This window comes from Strongylocentrotus purpuratus, unplaced genomic scaffold (genome assembly GCF_000002235.5).
Source record: "Strongylocentrotus purpuratus isolate Spur 01 unplaced genomic scaffold, Spur_5.0 spur5_scaffold_1, whole genome shotgun sequence".
NCBI lineage: Eukaryota > Metazoa > Echinodermata > Echinoidea > Camarodonta > Strongylocentrotidae > Strongylocentrotus > Strongylocentrotus purpuratus.
Window position 1 is genome coordinate 390571 of NW_022145594.1, and position 21085 is coordinate 411655.

The 21085-nt window shown below is 36.5% G+C and overlaps 1 protein-coding gene across 1 annotated transcript in view; it reads right to left on the reverse strand.

Annotated features, from left to right (window-relative positions):
- The window catches only part of LOC115918404 (Down syndrome cell adhesion molecule homolog), a 43967-nt gene that overhangs the window by 22539 nt on the left and 343 nt on the right, over window positions 1–21085 (reverse strand). The window contains exons 2-7 of the mRNA XM_030977104.1: window positions 10340–10486; window positions 8925–9068; window positions 5937–6215; window positions 5118–5387; window positions 4567–4611; window positions 4065–4361 (exon numbers count right to left, since the gene is read on the reverse strand). Coding sequence (XP_030832964.1) covers window positions 4065–4361; window positions 4567–4611; window positions 5118–5387; window positions 5937–6215; window positions 8925–9068; window positions 10340–10486 — 1182 coding nt within the window. The remainder of the gene's footprint in view (window positions 1–4064; window positions 4362–4566; window positions 4612–5117; window positions 5388–5936; window positions 6216–8924; window positions 9069–10339; window positions 10487–21085) is intronic.

The following is a 21085-nucleotide window of genomic DNA, read 5'->3' on the forward strand; positions in this document are numbered from 1 at the left end:
AATGTCGCTAGTAGTTAAGCACCAGTTATTAAAATACCCCGGCATGAAATGAAAAGTTTTATCAGGTATGAATATTGTTTTCCTGACCGTCCACCCCGACACGTATAATGCTATTGATACGCCTGCTTAGATCCTATATAAATCCCTGTTGTTTAGTATTCCTTCTATTGGGCACACGCCATCTTTAGCGCGAGGCGGGTTACTTATTGTTAGTCGTCTTTGTTCAGTACACGTGTGTGAGATTGACTTACATGTATAGCCACTCGACCATACCTACACGACGATACTTAAATCATCGCATGTCGCGGGACTGTGCTTACATCTATAAAGGGGGCCAATCAGATGGGGAAAAAGTTAAGAGAATGATAAACCCCCGCGCCATTTTCTAACTCCCTCGCCCAATCCGAAAAGGGCCCACATACTGTACTTTTAACTAAAGTCCGCCTGACGATCCAGGCACAGACGTTTTATGTTTACTTCATACTTCTGAAATGTTATTCCTTAAAATAACGGGCTTATTTTTGGAGATGAGTTCTTTTTTGTTCCTCAATGGATTCTACAGACCAAAAAACTTCCAATCTCTACATTATGAAATAACACACTTATATAAAGACTATGGCATTTTATGAAAATACCAGAAATGTCTCGCGCATTATCAGTTTTGTTCTTGGCCCTCATTCAAGAAGTAATTCATGAACTCAACTATGATGGTGTAAACAATGTACAGCTCCGTGTGTATACTGATGTCATTCTGGGTAAAAAAAAAAAAAAAAAAAGAAGACCGTTCATATTATCGGACCACAAAAAAAAATGTTTATAATAAAGTTCAGGTATTCACATGATGTCAAATATTGAATATCAGATGTTTTTCAAGCAAGTCCTCATTGTCTCTTGTGGAAACATATTTAAGCAATTTAATATAATTTCTATCTTTGAGGTTTACTTTCCTTTGATATTCATTTAACGCAGACCATTTGAATGATAAGGATTCATTTTAACTAATCGACCCCAGCTTGCTCCAGCTTATCTTAAATCCGTACTGACTTGAATCACACCATAATCAACGTAAGAAATATAAGACTATGCATGGGTCTAGTATAGCTGCCATCACTGATGTAAGGTGTTAGGAGTGGGCTAACCTGGGAGTCACACCAATCAGTGGCGGAGCATGGGTCCAGCCATTGAGGGGGGCATGGGCATGATGGGGGAAGGGAGGGGGAGTACTAGTCGGTGGATGGAAACAGTAATTAACAAGTTAGGGGAAGGGGAAATGGGGTTTCAATAAAAACAAAATTGGGGCGGAGGTCGTATTTGTTTGGTCATTTTTTGTCATTTTTTATTCTCCCCTCCATCAACCCCTTCCCCCCTCTCTCTCTCTCTCTCTCTCTTTCTCTATCTTTCTCTATATCTACCTCTTTCTTTCTCTCTCTCCCTCTCGCTCTCCCCCCCCCCCCCCCTTCACCGATATTTTCCATCGTTCGATAGGGCAGGTGTCTCCATGCCCTCTGTAGCTTCGCCATGCACGGCCACGAATGACGCATTTATCTATTACACCCTGCAAACAGATGAGTAAACATAGCACAATGTTTGTCCTGCCTTACTCCATGTTATTAACATCCGGGCTCTTGTGTTGAGAGCGAATCGAACTGTCATATTGCCAGGTTGCCAATAGTAACACAAGCCTCCCCCCCCCCCCCCTGATAAAACTACACGCCATAAAATATAATTAGCATATCAAAGTTCAGAGGCCTTCATCCGAGGGTGATAAATCTCTCTCTGTTCTCTTGCTCTTCTCACCTTTCTTTTAATCTACCTCTATCTTCTCTGTCCCTGCTAATTTCCTTTAGGTCAGACTCCTTTTTATAAAAAACATTCCATTTACGCATCAATTTACATTCACTGTTATGTTGAAATATTAGACCTTCTTGTTTCGGAAATTATGTTTAAACGTATAAACATCGCGTCGTTTGTATTTTCTCTGTTATAGCGTTAATAAGGGAAATAGCATTGCAGTAAAACGTAGACCACTCACTTGATTACAAACTATGTTAACCGCAGTCTGTACAGCAAAAAACAAAATGTATAATTTCTGGTATTATATAACTGGTCAGCGATTATCAAGATGTAATTGAAATGTAAACGTGTTTTTCTTTTCCATTTCAGACTAGAATAACATTGTAAAATCATTTACGAAAATGTTATTTTTGTATATGAGATTATTAGCAAATATCATGATTTTCATATACTATGCTAAGTCTGTGCTTTGTCAAATGTGAATATGTATTTAATAATTGTTTGTTTAAAGAAAACAATATATGAATTTAAACATTTTAATGTACACTTAATATAAAACTGAGAGATATAATATTTGCCCGGAGAGCCGTCGTCTCTTCCCCGAATATCAACGTTTTAGTTCCTGAAAATATTATTGAGCTACCGAGGTGTACGAGGAAAATGAAACCGTTTTTTGTCATAATAGTTATTAAAGGTGCACCTTTACATGTCATATGAATAATGGTAAATGATGAATAATGTTTAAAATAAATGAACTCAAAGTGTGTAACGTAAGATTTGATTAATACGACGAGACCTGAACTAAGGTTGATGGTTGCCCGAACATTGTTAACTAAACATTTTTCTCTCCCCGCCTCGTATGTCTTAAATAATCATTCATTCAAACATTCTTTTTTCAGATATTCGAATAATCAACTATTTGAGCCCCCAATCCATAAATCATTCAAATAATCGACTATTCAACTATCTAACATCACCATTAAAATAAGCAATGCTTTTAATAATCATTTCATCAAATATTCAATTAATCAAAAACAAATTATTCACTGAAATAAATTATCATTCACACAATGATTTCTTTTAAATAATCGACTCTTAAAATGATCAATCATTTTAAAATATCAATCATTAAGACAATCCATCACTGAGACAATAAGTCATCCACGCAATCACTTATTTAAATAACTAAATAACCCGCCAACTTATTACTTGTTACTGTCTGATACTATTGCTAAATCTTATCCGTTCATTTAACAAGCTTCCTTCACTGCAAAAACCAGAGTGTTAAAATTAACACCAAGGGTGTTCAATTTAACACTTTCTTGGTATCTATATCGGACAACTCCTCTGGTGTTACTTAACACCATTTTCTGGAATTAGATAATTTCAATTCCACTTTTGGTGTTGATATTTGACAACTCCTATTGGTGTAGATTAACACCAATATCTGGAATCATAACAAATTCAATTCCACTCTTGGTGGTAATATTTGACAACTCCTACTGGTGTAGATTAACAACAATATCTGGAATCATAACAAATTCAATTCCACTTTTGGTGTTTATATTCTTGTTGATCCAATGCCGGGTCCCACATTCCATATTTCCTATTATCGACCATTATCGACCAGGGTAGAAGAACCAATGGTAAACTGATAATTCATAATCGATGTTGGCAACTGTCTACCAATAGGTATATTCTAACCTCCATTGCATAAACTCCATCACAAAGATCATTTGAAGTAATTTCAAGATTAACATTTAAATGATACAGGCTGGTACACGAATATATAATAAATATGCATGTTGTTTCTTGGTTAGTAATCTTATAATCAATATATCTATTGCTAAAACGTTAATGTAATTGTAACAAGATCGGACGAATAATCTATTGGTCAATAATTGCCAAAGGAAAATACAAATCACAAAATTGATGTGCATTGTCATAATTTGCTTAACAAATCATGATAAATGTATTTTTCTGTGAACACGTGTAAAGTAATCATTAAGCGCGCGTACACTTTGTGAAAACTTATTCGACCAATCAACCACCTTAAACGAAATCACGTGATGATACTTTCAACACCGAGCATAAAACACCACCATGTTACTTAACACCAAGTAATTATTAATACATGCTTAAATCTTAACCGGTGTTAAAAATAACATCAATGGTGTCAAAAAAATTCAATACCATACTGGTGTTAGAAATTTAACACCCTGGTTTTTGCAGTGTTCAAGCGATTAAATAATGAGTTATCATGATCTTACCTATAACATTGATGCGATCTTCATGTTGCACAGCCCCTAGTTCACTTGTAGCTTCACACCGATACAATCCACCGTCCTCACTCACCAAACGAGATATATTCAAATAACTGATGACGTCACTATCTTCATTGATGACGTCATTGAATGTATATCTAGGGTCCGTTGGTATAGGTAGACCATCTCTAAGCCAGGTCACGTCGGGTGTGGGGTTCCCTGCTACTGTACATGATAGCTGTAGATTGGGTCCCGGTTGAAGGGTTTGGTTTGTGAAGTGTGCCAACATGATTGGTTTAGCAGCTGTAATCAATTTATTGAAGGGTTTGGTTTGTGAAGTGTGCTAACATGATTAGTTTAGCAGCTGTAATCAAAGATTCAAGGGTTTGGTTTGTGAAGTGTGCTAAAATGATTAGTTTAGCAGCTGTAATCAAAGATTCAAGGGTTTGGTTTGTGAAGTGTGCCAACATGATTGGTTTAGCAGCTGTAATCAAAGATTCAACCTATCAGAGGGTTTGGTTTGTGAAGTGTGCCAACATGATTGGTTTAGCAGCTGTATTCAAAGATTCAACCAACCAGTCAGCAATCTCTTCAACAACGACCATGTTTCAGTGTTTGATTAAAATTTAAGTATGTTTACATAATCATGATAGTTACATGTTACAGTATTGGGGACACCAATATAAATACTTTATTGGCTCCACAATCTGTCATTTTGCGTCCAAAATAGTTTTCAGTAATATTTTATCATTATTACTATTGTTATCATTATCATTATTATCATATATACAACAGCTACTGATAAGAACATTAAATTTAGGTCGCTTTTTTTTTCTTTTTTAGGTATTTTGGTGATATTGATAAAATGTGATCTAACAGATAAATTTTGGAATCGAGAGTTTTCATAAAATATTACAGAAAAAACAATACAAATGACACGGGTAGGTCTCCTTGACAAATAGAATAATATAGTGACACTAATGTACAATGATGAATGTAATATAAATTAAGGCATTTCTATGGTGATCTCAGATTCAATGAAAACAACTTAAAGCTTACCTCCGAGGGAAAGTTGCATTGTCGCTTCTTGTGTTTGCCAACTATTACTGGCCACGCACTGGTACATTCCGCGGTCGTCTCTGCGCATGCCCCCTACTACCATCGTACCATTCTCATACACAGTGACGCGATCATCTCCATCCAATGGCTGTGCGTTCTTATACCACGTGACCTGTTCTATCGGATAGCCAGAGACAGAACAGTTGAATGTGGCGAATGCACCGACGTCAACGCTCCGTTTTTGAGGATAGAAATACACCGCTATCGAATCTTTAACAAAATAAATAAAGGAATATAAATAAGGAGAACTGTATAAAACATTTATCGCAGGCCCTTAACCTTACAATCATTGCTTTCGTGATCAGATAGAAAAGAACGAGATTAGATATTCAAAATAATGTAAATGAAAATACTTCTATTTCAAACTAAATCGAAACCGAAAATATTAGAGTATATTACCATATATTCCTGAATAAAGGAAAACAAGGTTTGTTACGATCCTGTTAGCACAGAAGGCAAATGAGATGGTAGAGAGTTCTCTGTCTCCAACTATCTTGTCATCTTAGTTATACTGTAATAGCACCCTTGAACATTCTCTCGTTCCAAATTATATCTAAAACGGATAACATAGTCCAGCACGCAAATAATTCGATAATGATAAAATGACAGGAAGTATGCCATTGCCAACGTTTTTTTTTTATATAGCAATACAATGCGCTAGTTGTCGATGTATTATTTGGAAATTGGATTTTTGAGATAAATATTAACTACATAATCCATGGCGTGTTATTACTATGACAGGTTAAGCAGCATACGTACCTCTGACAATAACGTTCCGTGTTGTACTCACTGCACCCAGGTCATTAACTGCTTCACAATCATAACGCCCTGCATTCTCCAGCTGCACGTTGCTAAGCAACAGGTTACCACCACGGAGACTCCGGCTATCACCGGGTGTGACAGGGACGCCATCTTTGGTCCATTGGTAGGTGGGTAATGGGTAGCCACTAGCAACGCAAGGTAGCTCCACTGTCTCTCCCCCTCGTAGGGTGAAGTCAGCTTTGGACTGGATCAGCTCTGGAGCAGTGTTCACTGGCTCTGGGAATTATCACACATATCAAGGAAATTGAATATCTGGGCCCTGTCTTACAAAGAGTTGCGATTTATCCAAATCAATCGCAAATCCTCTAATCAATCGCAAGTTTGCAATTTCCTACCTCCTATGTACATATTTGCGATTAAAATCAATCTCAAGTAAGTTACGATTACTATCAACTCTTTGTGAGACAGGGCTCTGGTCTAACGGATTAAATAACTACCAAACGCGTTTTACAGATACTACCCATGCCAGCGCCGTTGATGAGACAGTTTGGCCAACCTTGTTGCAGTAAGGCACAATCTGGGGTAATACTTTGTTTGGGAAAGCACAAAACAATTTAATATACGCCATGTTGTGACGAATTGAAATAAAGATGGCCAAACCCTGTGTCTAGGTGGCTCTGGCCCCGGCCAACGGATTTACTTACGCACACGATGTTTATGTCATCTCTACTCCTTGGGGAATATTCCTATAATGGTCAACTTGAGGAATTAATATGCCAATTAGGATATCAGTGGCTTCCGTCATCCTGTCAGTTCCACACTCTTATCTCGGGTAAGGAGTGGCAAATATAGATAGATGCTTCGGAAAAGGACATGATACCGTGCATGATTTTGGCATATCGAATCTAGTGCTCAAACCATTTGACTTCCAATGCTTCCAGTCATGCCAGTGGCAGATCCAGTATTAGATGTAGAGGGTTTTATGAAGCATGCTGCCAACATTCTAAATTTGGTGTGGCTTATATGCAAAGGTCCGCACGTTAATTCAGTCTGTTTGATTAATGTGCATTACAGAAAGACATCGATTTTTGACGTGATGTCAGAAATTTAAATTTGAAACAAAGATTCAAGAGTTTTGATAATGCGAATTCATATTATTTTTCTCGTTAGACATTGAAGAAAAGATATGTAATCTATGAGATGCACTTACCATGTTAACTGACATTACCTATTGCTGTTGTTTAACCAACAACAAATTATCCGTCTTCTACGTGGTTTACATACACATGATGCACCATGCCTACATACTATTAATATTCAGCCTATTAGATTTCAAAATGATTAACTTCATATTCATTCAATTCTACCTGTAACCGGAATATCATTTGGTATCGTATTAATGCAAGTCTTCCTCCCTATATCATCTATAACTGTATTTGACAGTTAGATTGGTTACGTGATCAGTATATATAGTTATTGCATTCTAGAATTGACAATAATGTGTACCAACTGCCCCACTCGTTCATTTCGGTTCTCCTAACGAGTAATAGAAGGAAATGGGTATGAGTGCATTTTTTAATTACAGTGAGAAAATTCTCTATTCTTTATACTAAAGTGCGTAAAAAAGCCGACAATAATTAATATTAAGATGTATCTGGAAAGTAATTTATCGTCATCTCCGATTTTCCGAATTTTCGCACTTTTATAAGACCACTGCCCCTTCATAAAGATATTATTTATTCATAATCTTGGTTGCGGAAGTAGGTATGCAGATATGAAGAAATATGATCAACGTTCAATAAACGAAAACATAACGTATATGTTTCAAAGGATTTCTTTTGTACCACTCACTTACGACTGTCTCTAAGATCATATAATAATTATCATCCTAACCAAAACATCTCATACCACTATTTACCTTCGTGATGTTGATGCTTTACATACCTGTTCGACTGGTTTTAAAACCTTTGTAAAAAAGCTTAAAAGATTACCTGACATGAGGACACCTAAAATTAGCCAATGTGCAAAAGAAAAAAATTCTATGCATACTTCTATTATTTGGGGGTATATCCATTTAAGCATCATGTAAGAAATATTTAGATGTATTTGACATAAGTTATTAGCCTAAAAAAAGTTTTTAAAAATAGCATGAAAACTATATAGGCCTATGACCTGTCTTGTAATGCAAGTTGTTATATTCTGAAATATTCTTAGATGAAATGGCTTTCCAGAAAATGGCTTTGCACGTTTTGTTTGTTGTAATATGTTCTAATTCATGCTGTACACCGGAATAATTGTCATCTGATTGGCCTAGACCTCATTCAGTATGTAACGCAACACTGCATTATGGACAGACAGACAGTAATATACTGAGCTACGGGAAGCCAATAATTCGGTCTATTCCCAGTTTTATTTGGTTTAATAAGCACTGTTTTTCTTTTCTTTAACTGCTTCACTGCATTTAAGAGTCCCTGTGGATCCTATATTGGTATCACTAATTCACCAGAGATCAATTTTGTTCTAAACTGAGGATAATTAGAAGACCTTCTGTCAAGCTTCGTTTACAATGGGAAGCAATAAAGACTTGTTTATTCAACCTAATGCCATGCCACAGCGTGCATCCAAACCAAAACTGGCTCGTCTAGATTTACAACAATTTAATCTGACTTTTAAACAAACTTCACCCCCCCCCCCCAAAGAAGTTCTCCCTTAGTTTGCTAAAATGATGCTAAGTATTTTTGAAGTTTTATGATATATGATGAATGAAGCGGTATCTTCACAATATGAAATTTCCCGCGAATTTGCTTATTTATATTTGAACGAAAATTTGTGTATTATTGATGTTCCAATGTTTTGCTAAATTTAAAGTAAAATTATGTCATTGTTTGAATATTGAATAAACACCTTTGAATGAGGCAAAGAAAAAAAATGACAATGGTTAGAGATCCTATGTAACACTCAACAGCATTACATTGATTAACTTACCTGCGACATGAAGGACCGCAGGAGGGCTCACTTTATTGTTATTTGTGAGTCTGTTACGAACTGTACATCTATACTGACCAGCGTCACGGTCACGTACGTCACGGATATGAAGTTCACCGCTGGGTAAGACACTGAATCGACCTTCTACATGGGGAGACAGAGAGAGAAAGATATATATAAATAGAGAGAAAGAGCGCGCGAAAGGGGAGCAGAAACATAGAAGGAGAGATAGACAGAGTATATTATATAAAGAGAGAGACAGAGAGAGACAGAGAGGCAGAGTAATATATATATATAGAGAGAGAGAGAGAGACAGACAGACAGACACACAGACAGTGTAAGATATGTAAAGAGAGAGAGAGAGAGAGAGAGAGAGAGCGCGCCGATGAGGAACGGAGACATTGAAAAAATACACAGGCAAAAAGAGAGAAGTGGCGTTTCAATGAAAAACAAGTTGAAGGGTGATTTAATCGAATCAATTGCATTCTTTTCGGAAATAATTCGTTGTTAAAAGATATTGGAAGAATTGATATTGAGGTTCATATGTAACATGTACATGTATCGCTCACTTTCATCTCTCTTTAAATTATGGATGTGATATTATAATGTTTCATTTTTGGCCTTATCTTGGTTGATGATGGTATGAAAACCTGCTAATAGATCTGCCTGTATTCTGCATATAATCGAATCAAAGCAATTCCCTGAAAGATAATTACCTAGCTCACAAAGGCATCATTTCGTTAAATTCCAAGGATATATTCATATTACCTACTCCCAGCAAACAAACGTTAATTGCCAATCTATTGCTGGAAGATAATAGAGTCCAACGTCAGTCATCAGTGGGGGAATTGGTGATGTAATTATGTGGACTAGTGACGCAATAATGACATCCATCCCTTTGACTTAATTGCTAGATAACAGGGATTTATTGTCATTCGTTTTTTTTTTAATCGGTACAAATTGATGTACATGTATATGCATATTCATAAAATTGTTATCTCAGTATTCATTAGAGCGTATATAGCAAATATTAATTGTTTGGGGATTTTTATTTTTATTTTTATTTTTAGGGGGGGGGGAGGGGAGTATCTGGATTTTTCGTATATATTTACAGCCGTGAACAAAAGACGACCAAAACAGTAGGTACTAGCATTGTACGCTAAATTACATGTAGATTGTGTACACATATATCATCGATTGTATGATCAACATAAAATGTGTGAGCATTGCAGATTAAAAAAGAAAACTCTTTTATGTATTTGTTGCCATTTGATGTTGAAATAATTACGTAAACCACTCTTAAAGGTAAACTTTGTATCAGTTACATGTACTACGAGGGTTTCAGTTTTTCGGAGTTAACTCCAGCATACCCATTACCTTTATGACCGCACCCCCGAGTAGATGCACATACATACCTGATTGTAAGAGGCTTGATTCCCTGGTCCAGGCCGTCACATTGACATAGTCCTTGACGAAGCGAGGGACGTTACACTTGAAGACTGCTGTGTTTCCTCGCATCACGTGATTATCATGAAGCTGCACTTGGTATTCCTGTAGTTGAACTAAATAACAAAATATAAGAACATCATTATTATTATCGTCTTTATCGTCATCACCATCATCATCATCTTCATTACCATCACTATCATCATCATCATCATCATCATCATCATCATCATCATTATACAGCTGTATCTGGTATTCCTGCAGATGAACTGATCAAAAGCCCAAAACACGTCAATATCATTATCATCATCTCTGTCATCATCTGTTTTCATTACCGTTATCAACCCTATCGTCGTCGTCCTCATCATCACTAGATATAATGATAGGACCCCCCCCCCCTCTCTCTCTATCTCTCCCCCCCCCCCTCTCTCTCTCCTCCCCCCCCCCCCCCCCCCTCTCTCTCTATCTCTCTCTCTCTCTCTGTCACACACCTCAGCTAAATCAACACGTTCTATTGGGTATCTATTTATGAACCATTCAACCTGAGGCTAAGCCAATGTGAATACAATTATCGATGCTAAGGTCGTGATAGTTAGTTCACCCTCTAAAAGAAAAAAAAAACACTGCTTACGTTTTTCATTAACATTTCATTTAATCATGGAAATATTAACATGTAAGTCTGAATGCAAAAAAATATAGTTATAGTTGAAAATTTTATCGTCTGATGGAATCTAATATTCTGACAACTAAATGTGTTGTCATTCATGAAAAGTGCTATATATCTAACATTTTTTCAAAATAGTTTAATAATCGTTATTGGTGCGAGGTATGATAATGCAGCTGTTGTTCTATATTTTTTGAAATAGTATTGCCAATGTTCAACTAGCTTATGATTATTGGGGTATATATCAAACAATCTGCCGATAATGTAATCTACACAATCGAGAAAAAAAAATTTCATATTTATTAAGTAAAATAATTTATCAAGAAACTGGGAACTGCTACTTTATTCTTGTAGTAAAACCATCGTAATTAATAGTTAATAGTTAGATCTTCTACATTTAGCAATGTTTTAATACATTTAGTTGTAAGAATTGTTACTAAACATTCACTGTCACGTGTTCTCTTCTAAATGTAAATATGTCTGCACAACAAGGTATTCTTCTTCCCAGAAGATCGGTTTAGATTTGTATTATAGTATGTAAAAGCACTCACATTGAATTTGCGATGATCATGGCTTATATATCAAAGGATATTGTAGCTTTATACTTATACAATAAACCGTTTCATTAAATCTCATATCCGTAGCCTAAAGTAGTCCTGTCAGTGAGTAGCTTCCAATATACAGTAATAAAAAAGGACATCATATTACGTCATCAGACAATGAAAATAATCTGTCACCTTTTATTAAGGGCGAGCAAACACATCCTTGGGCGTATCCGCACTACACATTCCGTATCTTCTGAAGAATTATCACAGGTTGCGTTCACATTTAAGTTCATACTATACATTTCATATCATCTAAAACAAAGATCACAAGTAGTTTTTACATTACAGATTCTATATCTTCTACCACATGATCACAGTCAGTGTTCACACTATACATTCTCTTTCTTGTTTAAACAACATTATTGCATGCATTGTTCACACTACATAAGATTATTTTAGAACATTATTTCAGTCAATGTTAACATCGCATGTTCACATCACGTATTCTTAACATAATGAAACATGACATCTGTATAGTGTTCGCGTGATTCTCTATATCCTCTATAACATTATTTCAATTAGGTTCACATTAAACATTCTATATATTTTAGTTAGACGATACTATAAGTATACATAGGATATTAATCTTGCTTCATTACGTCAGCCAACTTCCATGCTCACCTTTCTTTTAGGATTATTGGTAACGACTGCCAAGTCAAGCGGAAGTTTTTTTATCGAAACTCTCAGGATATTCTTAGACTCAATTTCCATCGACTTAATTATCTAGAACTTGCCCTCAGTGTAAACCTGACTGCACTGCGGTATGCCTAGAGGTATATATAGGTTAGATATGAAAGACGGTTTAATACTTTCACTGTCAATATCTACCGCAATATCCACTTCAATCAAATCTTTTGTAGTTACCATCCTGAAGGATCCATGGCAGTCTAATTGATTCCGGAGCTTGTGTCTTTCTACTCTAGAGCGGAACTAATATTTTAGTCAATGTAATGTCTTATAGGACGAATATGCAGTAAGGTAGTATTGACAATGACTGGTGAAAGCCAGAAGGGTGGAAATTGTATGAGAATGAAGAGGAGTTTATGCTCTTTTGACTATCTTTAGACTAAATCTTGTTACTATAGAACATTTCAAGCATTTTAAACTTTATTGTATGCATTCTCTGTATGATAAATACTCTCATCAGACTTTATCGTTTTGTTTGACTGCTGAATGTTTCAAGCATGTTAACCCTTATTTTATGCATTCTCTGTTCAATAAATACTCTCATCAGAAATAATCGCTTTGTTTTTAATACTAGAGAATGTTTCAAGCATATCACACCTTATTTCATGCCTTCCCTGTTTAAAAAATACTTTCATCAGATTAAATCGTTTTGTTTTACTAGAGAACATTTCAAGCATGTTAAACCTTATTTTATGCATTCCCTGTTCAATAAAATACTTTCATCAGACTAAATCGTGTTGTTTTACTAGTAAAATGTTTCAAGCATGTTAAGCCTTATTTTAGCCTGCCCTGTTTCATAAATACTATCATCAGACTAAATCGTTTAAAGTACTCTCATCAGACTAAATCGTTTTTTTTTTTCTTTTTCTTTTTTTTTTACTAGAGAATGTTTCAAGCATGTCAAACCTTGTTTTATCATTCCCTGTTAATTATACTCTCATCAGACTAAATATTTTGTTTTACTAGAAAACATTTCAAACATGTTAAACCTTATTTAATGCATCCCCTGTTCAATAAATATTGTCTTCAGACTAAATCGCTTTATTTTACTAGAGAATGTTTCAGATATGTTAAACCTTAGTTTATGCATTCCCTGTTCAAAAAATACTTTCATTAGACTAAATCTTTTTGTTTTACTAGAGAACGTTTCAAGCATGTTAAACCTTATTTCATGCATTCCCTGTTTAATAAATACTCTCATTATCATGGATAACCAAAAATATATTAAAACCATAAACAAATTTGTAAAGAAGTGTGAATTTCTTTGCCATGCTCATCCTGAAAGTTTATTAACTTTCATTACGATACGTGTGATGGGCAAATCTTGTTATAATACCATGCCTTTTATCCTCATCTGATCTATGTTTTCTATTCTAGGAGTGCATTACATAGGGAGTGTGAGAGAGAGAGTGAAAGATAGAGAGAGAAAGAGTAAAAGAGAGAGAGAGAGAGTGAGAGAGAGGGAGAGAGAGAGAAAGATAGAGAGAGAGAGAGAGTGAGAGAGAGAGAGAGAGAGAGAGAGTGAGAGAGAGAGAGAGAGTGAGAGAGTGAGAGAGAGGGAGAGGGAGAAAAAGATATATATATATAGAGAGAGAGAGAGAGAGAGAGAGAGTGAGAGTGAGAGAGAGAGGGAGAGAGAGAGAAAGATAGAGAGAGAGTGAGAGTGAGAGAGAGAGTGAGAGAGAGAGAGTGAGAGTGAGTGAGAGAGGGAGAGAGAGAGAAAGATAGAGAGAGAGTGAGAGTGAGAGAGAGAGTGAGAGAGAGAGAGAGAGAGAGAGTGAGGGAGAGAGAGAGAGAGTGAGAGAGAGGGAGAGAGAGAAAGATATAAAGAGATATAGTAGATACCAAACCTGCTATGCTAGCTGCCCAGGGTAGGAGTAATAATTATTATTCACCATATCGGGATCTAATTTCCTCTCAGCCTGGGGTAAATCGATATACAGACACTAGTCCACGTGTCTATCACCTATCACCATGACAATAAGGTCAGATGCTACAGTATGATTGGCTCGTGTAAGGTCAGATGCTACTGTATGATTGGCTCGTGTAAGGTCAGATGCTACAGTATGATTGGCTCGTTTAAGTTTAGTCCTGTAGATGTCTGTAAGAGTCCTTCGCAGTTATGTTAAAACTGCTAGTTTTGACAAAGCAGTGTAATATATTGTATGTCCGTCATAGAATGTACAGACAAGAGTAAGGATCCAGTATTTAGAATATTTTGGGAAATGTTAATGATTCTTATAATGAGAAACCTATTCATACGACTTTACAAACGACGCAAATATAACAATTTGCCATCGTATTTTGAGTTGCAACTCTAAAGAATTCCAGTACATTTTCTCCACTCTTAGTCTTTTTTATTAAAACGCTGTGTCGTTTCAACATCTACTTCTACATGTTTTACGTACTTTCGGATGCCTATCCTCAGAGCGTTTTCATTAATTTCCTAGCTTTGATATTAACTCCATCTCTGTAGTCTTACATTGTTCTGATGGATGAATAAATTATATTCAGTTCTATTAATAAACAAAAATAAAATGCACAAAATTATTTTGACTTAATCTAATATGAAATATTTTGTATGGTACCAATATTCGTCGGTTACACCCAGGTGTATTAAGTGGCTATCTATTATTTTAGCAGAATACTAGGTGAAGCGTGTTATAGCTTTATTGAAAACACAACGTCAGACTCCCTTTTTGTATTCACTACAAGCATATCCAACTCATATTCTAAAGGATGTGCAGCATTGAATTGATATTATGTTATTCTCACGTTCAAAGTGAATTCATTATGTAATGTCTCAGCGTATATTAAATAATGCCAAATAGGTAATGCGGTCATTTATATTAAGACATTGTTTCTGTTTCATTTCACATCGCATTCATATTGATCTATTAATCATCTGGGCCGTCCATTGTTTGACACTTTTAGAGAAATGACATAATAAACCTGAAACACTGAAGCAAAATGATGATGGAATTTCATTCTCCCACCCCCCCCCCCCTCCTCTCTCCCCCTCTCTCCCTCTCTCTCTCTCTCTCTTTCTTTCTCTTTCTCTCTCACTCTCTTTCTTTATCACTCTCTTTCTTCCAATCTTGTTATCTCTCTTATTTTGTCTCCTTTTCCCTTCCCACACACACACACCCTCACCTACATGCGTGCACAAGCACTATATCTCTTTCTCCCTCTGTCCTCCCCCATCTCTCTCCCCTCTCTATCTCTCTCTCTCTCCCTCCCCCCTCTCTCTCTCTCTCTCTCTTTCTCTCTCTCTCTCTCTCTCTCTCTCTCTCTCTCTCTCTCGGTATATCCATCTTTATATCTTTATATATTTCATATTGGGGCTTTTCCTCTTCTATTTCAAGTTTAATAGTTTTACCCCTAGATGTGTGGGTTGTTTCTTCTATATATTATGTGAAACCATTGCAGGGCTTAGAATAGACTGATTTCGAGGTGAATTGATATTATTAAGAATGAACCAGGCTGGGAAGCCCTCTCTGCTGTTTATTACGTATTTGGGGACTTACTGACACAAGGTCATGTCGTTTACCGTCCTATACCGACAAACGTGTCCAATCATTATCAGTTCTCTACTTTATTTATGATCCAGAGATTCATAATGCATCAAAATCAGACAAACGAGGAGATTTCATATTGTTGAAGAGACTGACATAAATAAAACAAAGACAAGACTCTACATTCTTTCTGTTAACTTTACATTACTCACACTCCTGCGTTTGTCATATATTTCAAACATAAAAAAATACTAATTTCAAGCACCCGTTGTATTTAAATTAGATGTGAGTCGTAGTGCAGGGTAAGAGTTTATTTGTAGACTCTTCTTTAATTATTGTAACGCACTGTTGACGAACCAAATTAAAATGTGTCTACATAAATTATAACGTTTTTTTCTTTTTAATACATGTTTCATCAAACTCCAGCTGTTGTTTGTTGCGGTAAGGACGATTCATATCTAACACGGATGTGAAGGTAGTTTCATATTAACATCACATTTCATATTCTGCATGGCATAGCATGTGAGGACATATATTACAATGACATTCTCTCCTAACTGTAGAGTAATGATGCTACACCACGCATCTTACATCCGTTTCGTATCTAACTCAACCTAACCACATTCAAATTGAAACGTCAGCTTTTGTTTCTCACACGTTAATGAACCAAGTTAATCCTTCCTTCCTCTCTCCGTCGCAGTCTGCACGACTCGTGAGGATGCATAGCTCACTTTCATTTGGCTCAACAGGTACATTTTGGGGCAGAATTTTAAACTCCATCCGGGACATGACATGATGTCTATTCACCAACATATCATTATGTTCTTGTGCTCAATGCTAAGATAAATCGTACTGACGATGAAATTTGAAATCATTGTCAATAATTTTGTTCTTGCCACATTTTCTATCATGTTCTCTTTAATAATCCATTCCAATAATGTGTTATTTCACCCTTTCACCTTATTAACCCTTTTTCCACATCTTCATATGATACATCATGAACCCAGAGAGAAGGAGAAAGACAAAGATAGAGAGAGAGAGAGGGAGATGAACATTGAGAAAGATGGATATAAGGTAGCCGTAATGAATATTGGGCAGATTTTTTTCCTTTCTTATAATGCTGGAGGTCTCGGGTTCGGAACCAAGTCAGTGCGCTTTTGCCCTTTCGTAAGGCATGAATCATCATTACCAAATCGCCTCGATTCAAAGAGACAAAACACAAACAAAAAGGAAATGGGAAGAGGATAGAAAGAGATATAGTTTGGTATGTGTGTGCGTGTGAGTCTGTGAGCGCGTGTATGTAAGAGAGAGAGAGAGAGAGAGAGAGAGAGATAATAACGACGAAAGGGAACAACTGCTTGTTTTACTCAACGCATCTATTAGAGTTTACTGTATTTCAATATCTATTTACCACAAATCCGATATAATAGAATTGTCTTCTCATTACTTCGGCTGTTAGCTCTACTAATTAATGTTTCTCACTTTACATTTTATATTGTGTAAGCTTTATCTTCAATCCCCACAATCCTACTTGTAGCTACTTGATCCCTGTATATGGAAAACTTCCCCAATCGCTGCCTGTTGGTCCCCCATGATTCTCTTTTTCTTATGTTAGTTGAGAGCTGAGTTAATAATATAGCCACCTGTCAGTGGCCTGGCTGTGTGGTCTAATCCCTTCTGGCCCAGTAGTATTGACGGTCTTTAATAGAGACTTTTTATTAAAAAAATATTCTGCTATGACCAAATCAAAAGTTTTTTTTTTTATAAACAGTGTGGAATTGTTGAACAGATATAAACAGCTAAATAGAGTTGTAAAAATGCAGTTGATATTAAAGGAAACGTTATTAATCAAATTGCGAGCAGATGTCCTTCTATTCTGTATTTTAAAAATGTAATTATCCGGCTCGAACAAACGTTTGATAAACATATATCCTATAGTAATATATGATTTGGTGGCACAATACAAATGCATAGCTGTTTGCAAAGGAAAGAATAGAGTTTTGTAAGATTCAAATGATTTGTTTGACTTCTGAATGTAATATTATTATATTTTTACGGATAATGATTTTTTTTCCGGAGTCCCGCTGGCTAAACATTAACCTTTTCCTTTCTTTCTAGTTTGCCCATTTCTTCACAACAGGATGCCCACCAGCATTTCCAACCCTTTAGAACCACGTCTACGACACATGGAATAGAAAGAGATATGCATTCAATACAAATAAATCGACGTTCCCTCACAATATATCTCCCCCTCCTTACTCCCTCTCTCTCTCTCTCTATCTCTACTCGTATTCTCCCCTGATCTAGCCAATAAGAAAATAGAAATTGGACATTCGATCCCTTGCTTTATTGGCGATCGAAGGCGGTGAGGCGGAAGGATATTTGTGGTAAGTGAAAAGTCTTGTACATGGTTTTTCACAAGTGGGTGCACGGTGGCGTATTTACTCACGCTTGGTAGAAAAGTAAACCTCCCAGCTGCATGCATCGGGTTTCCTCGTCCACGTATGTAAGTGTAATGGTATGGCGTATAACAGTTTACGCATTTTAATTCCTTTCAAAGAGAAGGCTGTGCTAATGCACTTTACATTCCGTTTTTCACTCTCATCGCGTCTCTTCTTTCATGCTTACACCCTTCTATTTCTATTCCTTTGCTCTTCTATATTTCCTCGCACAGTTGATTCGTTACCACATCTTTTGGTTCAATAAGTTTGTAGTCTACGCACAAGACCTTGTATCATGTCGTTCCTTCTTGTTGGTCTGTTTTCGTTCTATGCTTTTACATTGGAATTGAAATTTATAACAAAAATAAAATGTGAAGAAAGTGACAAAATGCTGAATGGATCAGGATAGGTTATCCAAGAGCAATATTTGCTATTCTTTAGTTATAGGAGGAAACTTTGGCTACATATTTGTGTAATAGTATTTTCAAAAAAGCAACCCCTTTCTCACCTCATCGTCATAGGCGTACAATACGATGCAAAGGGATTATGGGCTTCTCAAACTACCCCCCCCCCCCCCTCCTTATATATCGCAACTGCCTCAGTACGGGTAAGCAAGAGTGGTTTCTTTGTACTCCTATATATTTTAATTGAATAATAAAGTTAATTTTCATCCAATCACCGCCGCGGGTTACAAAAGCGTACCATCGGAGGCTGTTAACTAAAAACTGTTTAAATTTTTTTCGTCGCTCGCTTCGCTCACTCGGAGGTTGTCTAAAAGGTGTGATGTAGATATTTCGGTAAAAGATTACATCCGTTGGGAGAATTGTGGTCGTGCGCCCACATGAATGGCATAGAAGTGTATGGACACACCAGTGTGAATGATATAGCCTTTCAGCAGACAAGCATCGCCGTCTTCCCCCGCGTAAGAGTAATCAAATCAACGAGCCGTCTTAGCGCGTAATGTGGCCGCTCTGAACGGAACTCGGCCGTAACGAGTCCACTATGGTCTGTGAACACAAGAAATCTGTGACTGTTTAGAAAGAGAGCCACCTTTACTACCTTAAGGCTATAAGTCCATTCTCCAGTTTTGTGGAACATATGTTGATATATATATATATATATATATATATATATATTCTGTAAATATATATTCTGCTATTCTGTCCTCACGCTCATGTTGGTTATATTATATTTACATATTTATATTTATATTATTTGTTGTGTCCAGAAATAATTATCTTTCCCCCCTTTATCATTTTCAACCAAGAAATCCCGTGGTTATACATGATATAGTATAATATGGGTAAAATGAGACAAAAACATGATTCTTTCGTCACAGAGAACATTTTCCCTATAAACGAAGTCATATACTATTGCCAATATCAGATTCTCGACTATCAAAGTTCATAGCTTTCTAATCGTTTGCATTTTTTGTGTCTGTGATATTCCTGCTTAACCGATTAAATTAGATTACAAATTGTCTACCTACCATGTGATTTGTTTCTTCATACACAGCCACAAATATTGGGTGTAAGTTATCACCGTGAGACTGAACAAAATAATGCTTCCTCTTGGCTCAATCACCACTACCTGTAGCTACTTGCGCTCTCTATATACTAAACAATGCCTAATCGGTGTCTGTTTTTCCCCCCATGATCCCCTTTTTCTTCGACAATTCAAGGTGATTTGATGAGATAACTACCTGTCAGTGACCTTGCAGGGTGGTTTAACCCCCTGGCCAAACTAGTACAGACGGGCTTTAAAGAGAAGTTTAATGTTGTAGATTTGGAGATGTAACTTACGTCTGTTTAACTCTGAATGACATATCCACTCTGCTAGACCACTGACTCCCATTTCAATTGAGTCGCGTAATTCGATCGAAGAATCACTAGAGTAGTTACTCTTACCGACCCAGGATGTCTTTCTAGTAGTTAGTCTTGTAATCAATGCTCACTCGTTATCCTTCATTTAGTCGACCACTTGACTTCATGGTAACCTAAAAGTAGCTTCTAACTGATGATTTAAATTTGCATTCAGACATTCTCAAGTATTTTCGAGAAATGGTTATTCCTGGAAATATGGGTAGATGTGTAGAATAGATCAACTCTTAAAGGGGAACTGGTATTAAGGGGGTGAAAAGTGTTCCTATTATGATACCTTGCAATACAATGAGGATATCTCGTCGGTGAGGGTGTGGGGAAGGGGTCATATTAATGGCGTTACCTTCCTTGACCCCACCCTCTCCGCTCTCTCTCTCTCTCTCTCTATATATAAATATATCTATCTGTATATTTATCTCACTATTTGTTTCTGTATCTTTCTCCCTCTCTCTTTCTTCTTACTATCATTCTCTCTCTCTCTCTCTGTCTCTCTCTCTCTCTCTCTTTCTCTCTCTCTTCTCTCTTTTACTTTTGTGTTATCTTCATTCTCCCATTCCATTGGTATAGGGGGAGTAGCTACACCACTGAACCTCAGCAATACTCCATACGGTCATTAGAAGAGCAAAAACAAACTTTAAAATGTAATGCAGCATGATTATGTATAAGAACAGAACAGGTGAATAGAGAGAGAGAGAGAGAGAGAGAGAGAGAGAAAGAGAGGAGAGAGAAGAGAGAGAGAGAGAGAGAGAGAGAGAGAGAGAGAGTGCGTTTTGGAGAGAGGGGAAGGTGGACAGTGGGAGAGAGAGGCAGAAAGAGAATTTGGGCAGAATAACAAGACATGTATAATAAATGCTAATAGTGTAATTTGATTACATCACACCACTGACGCTCACTACACTGTCACCACAACAACCAACATTGTT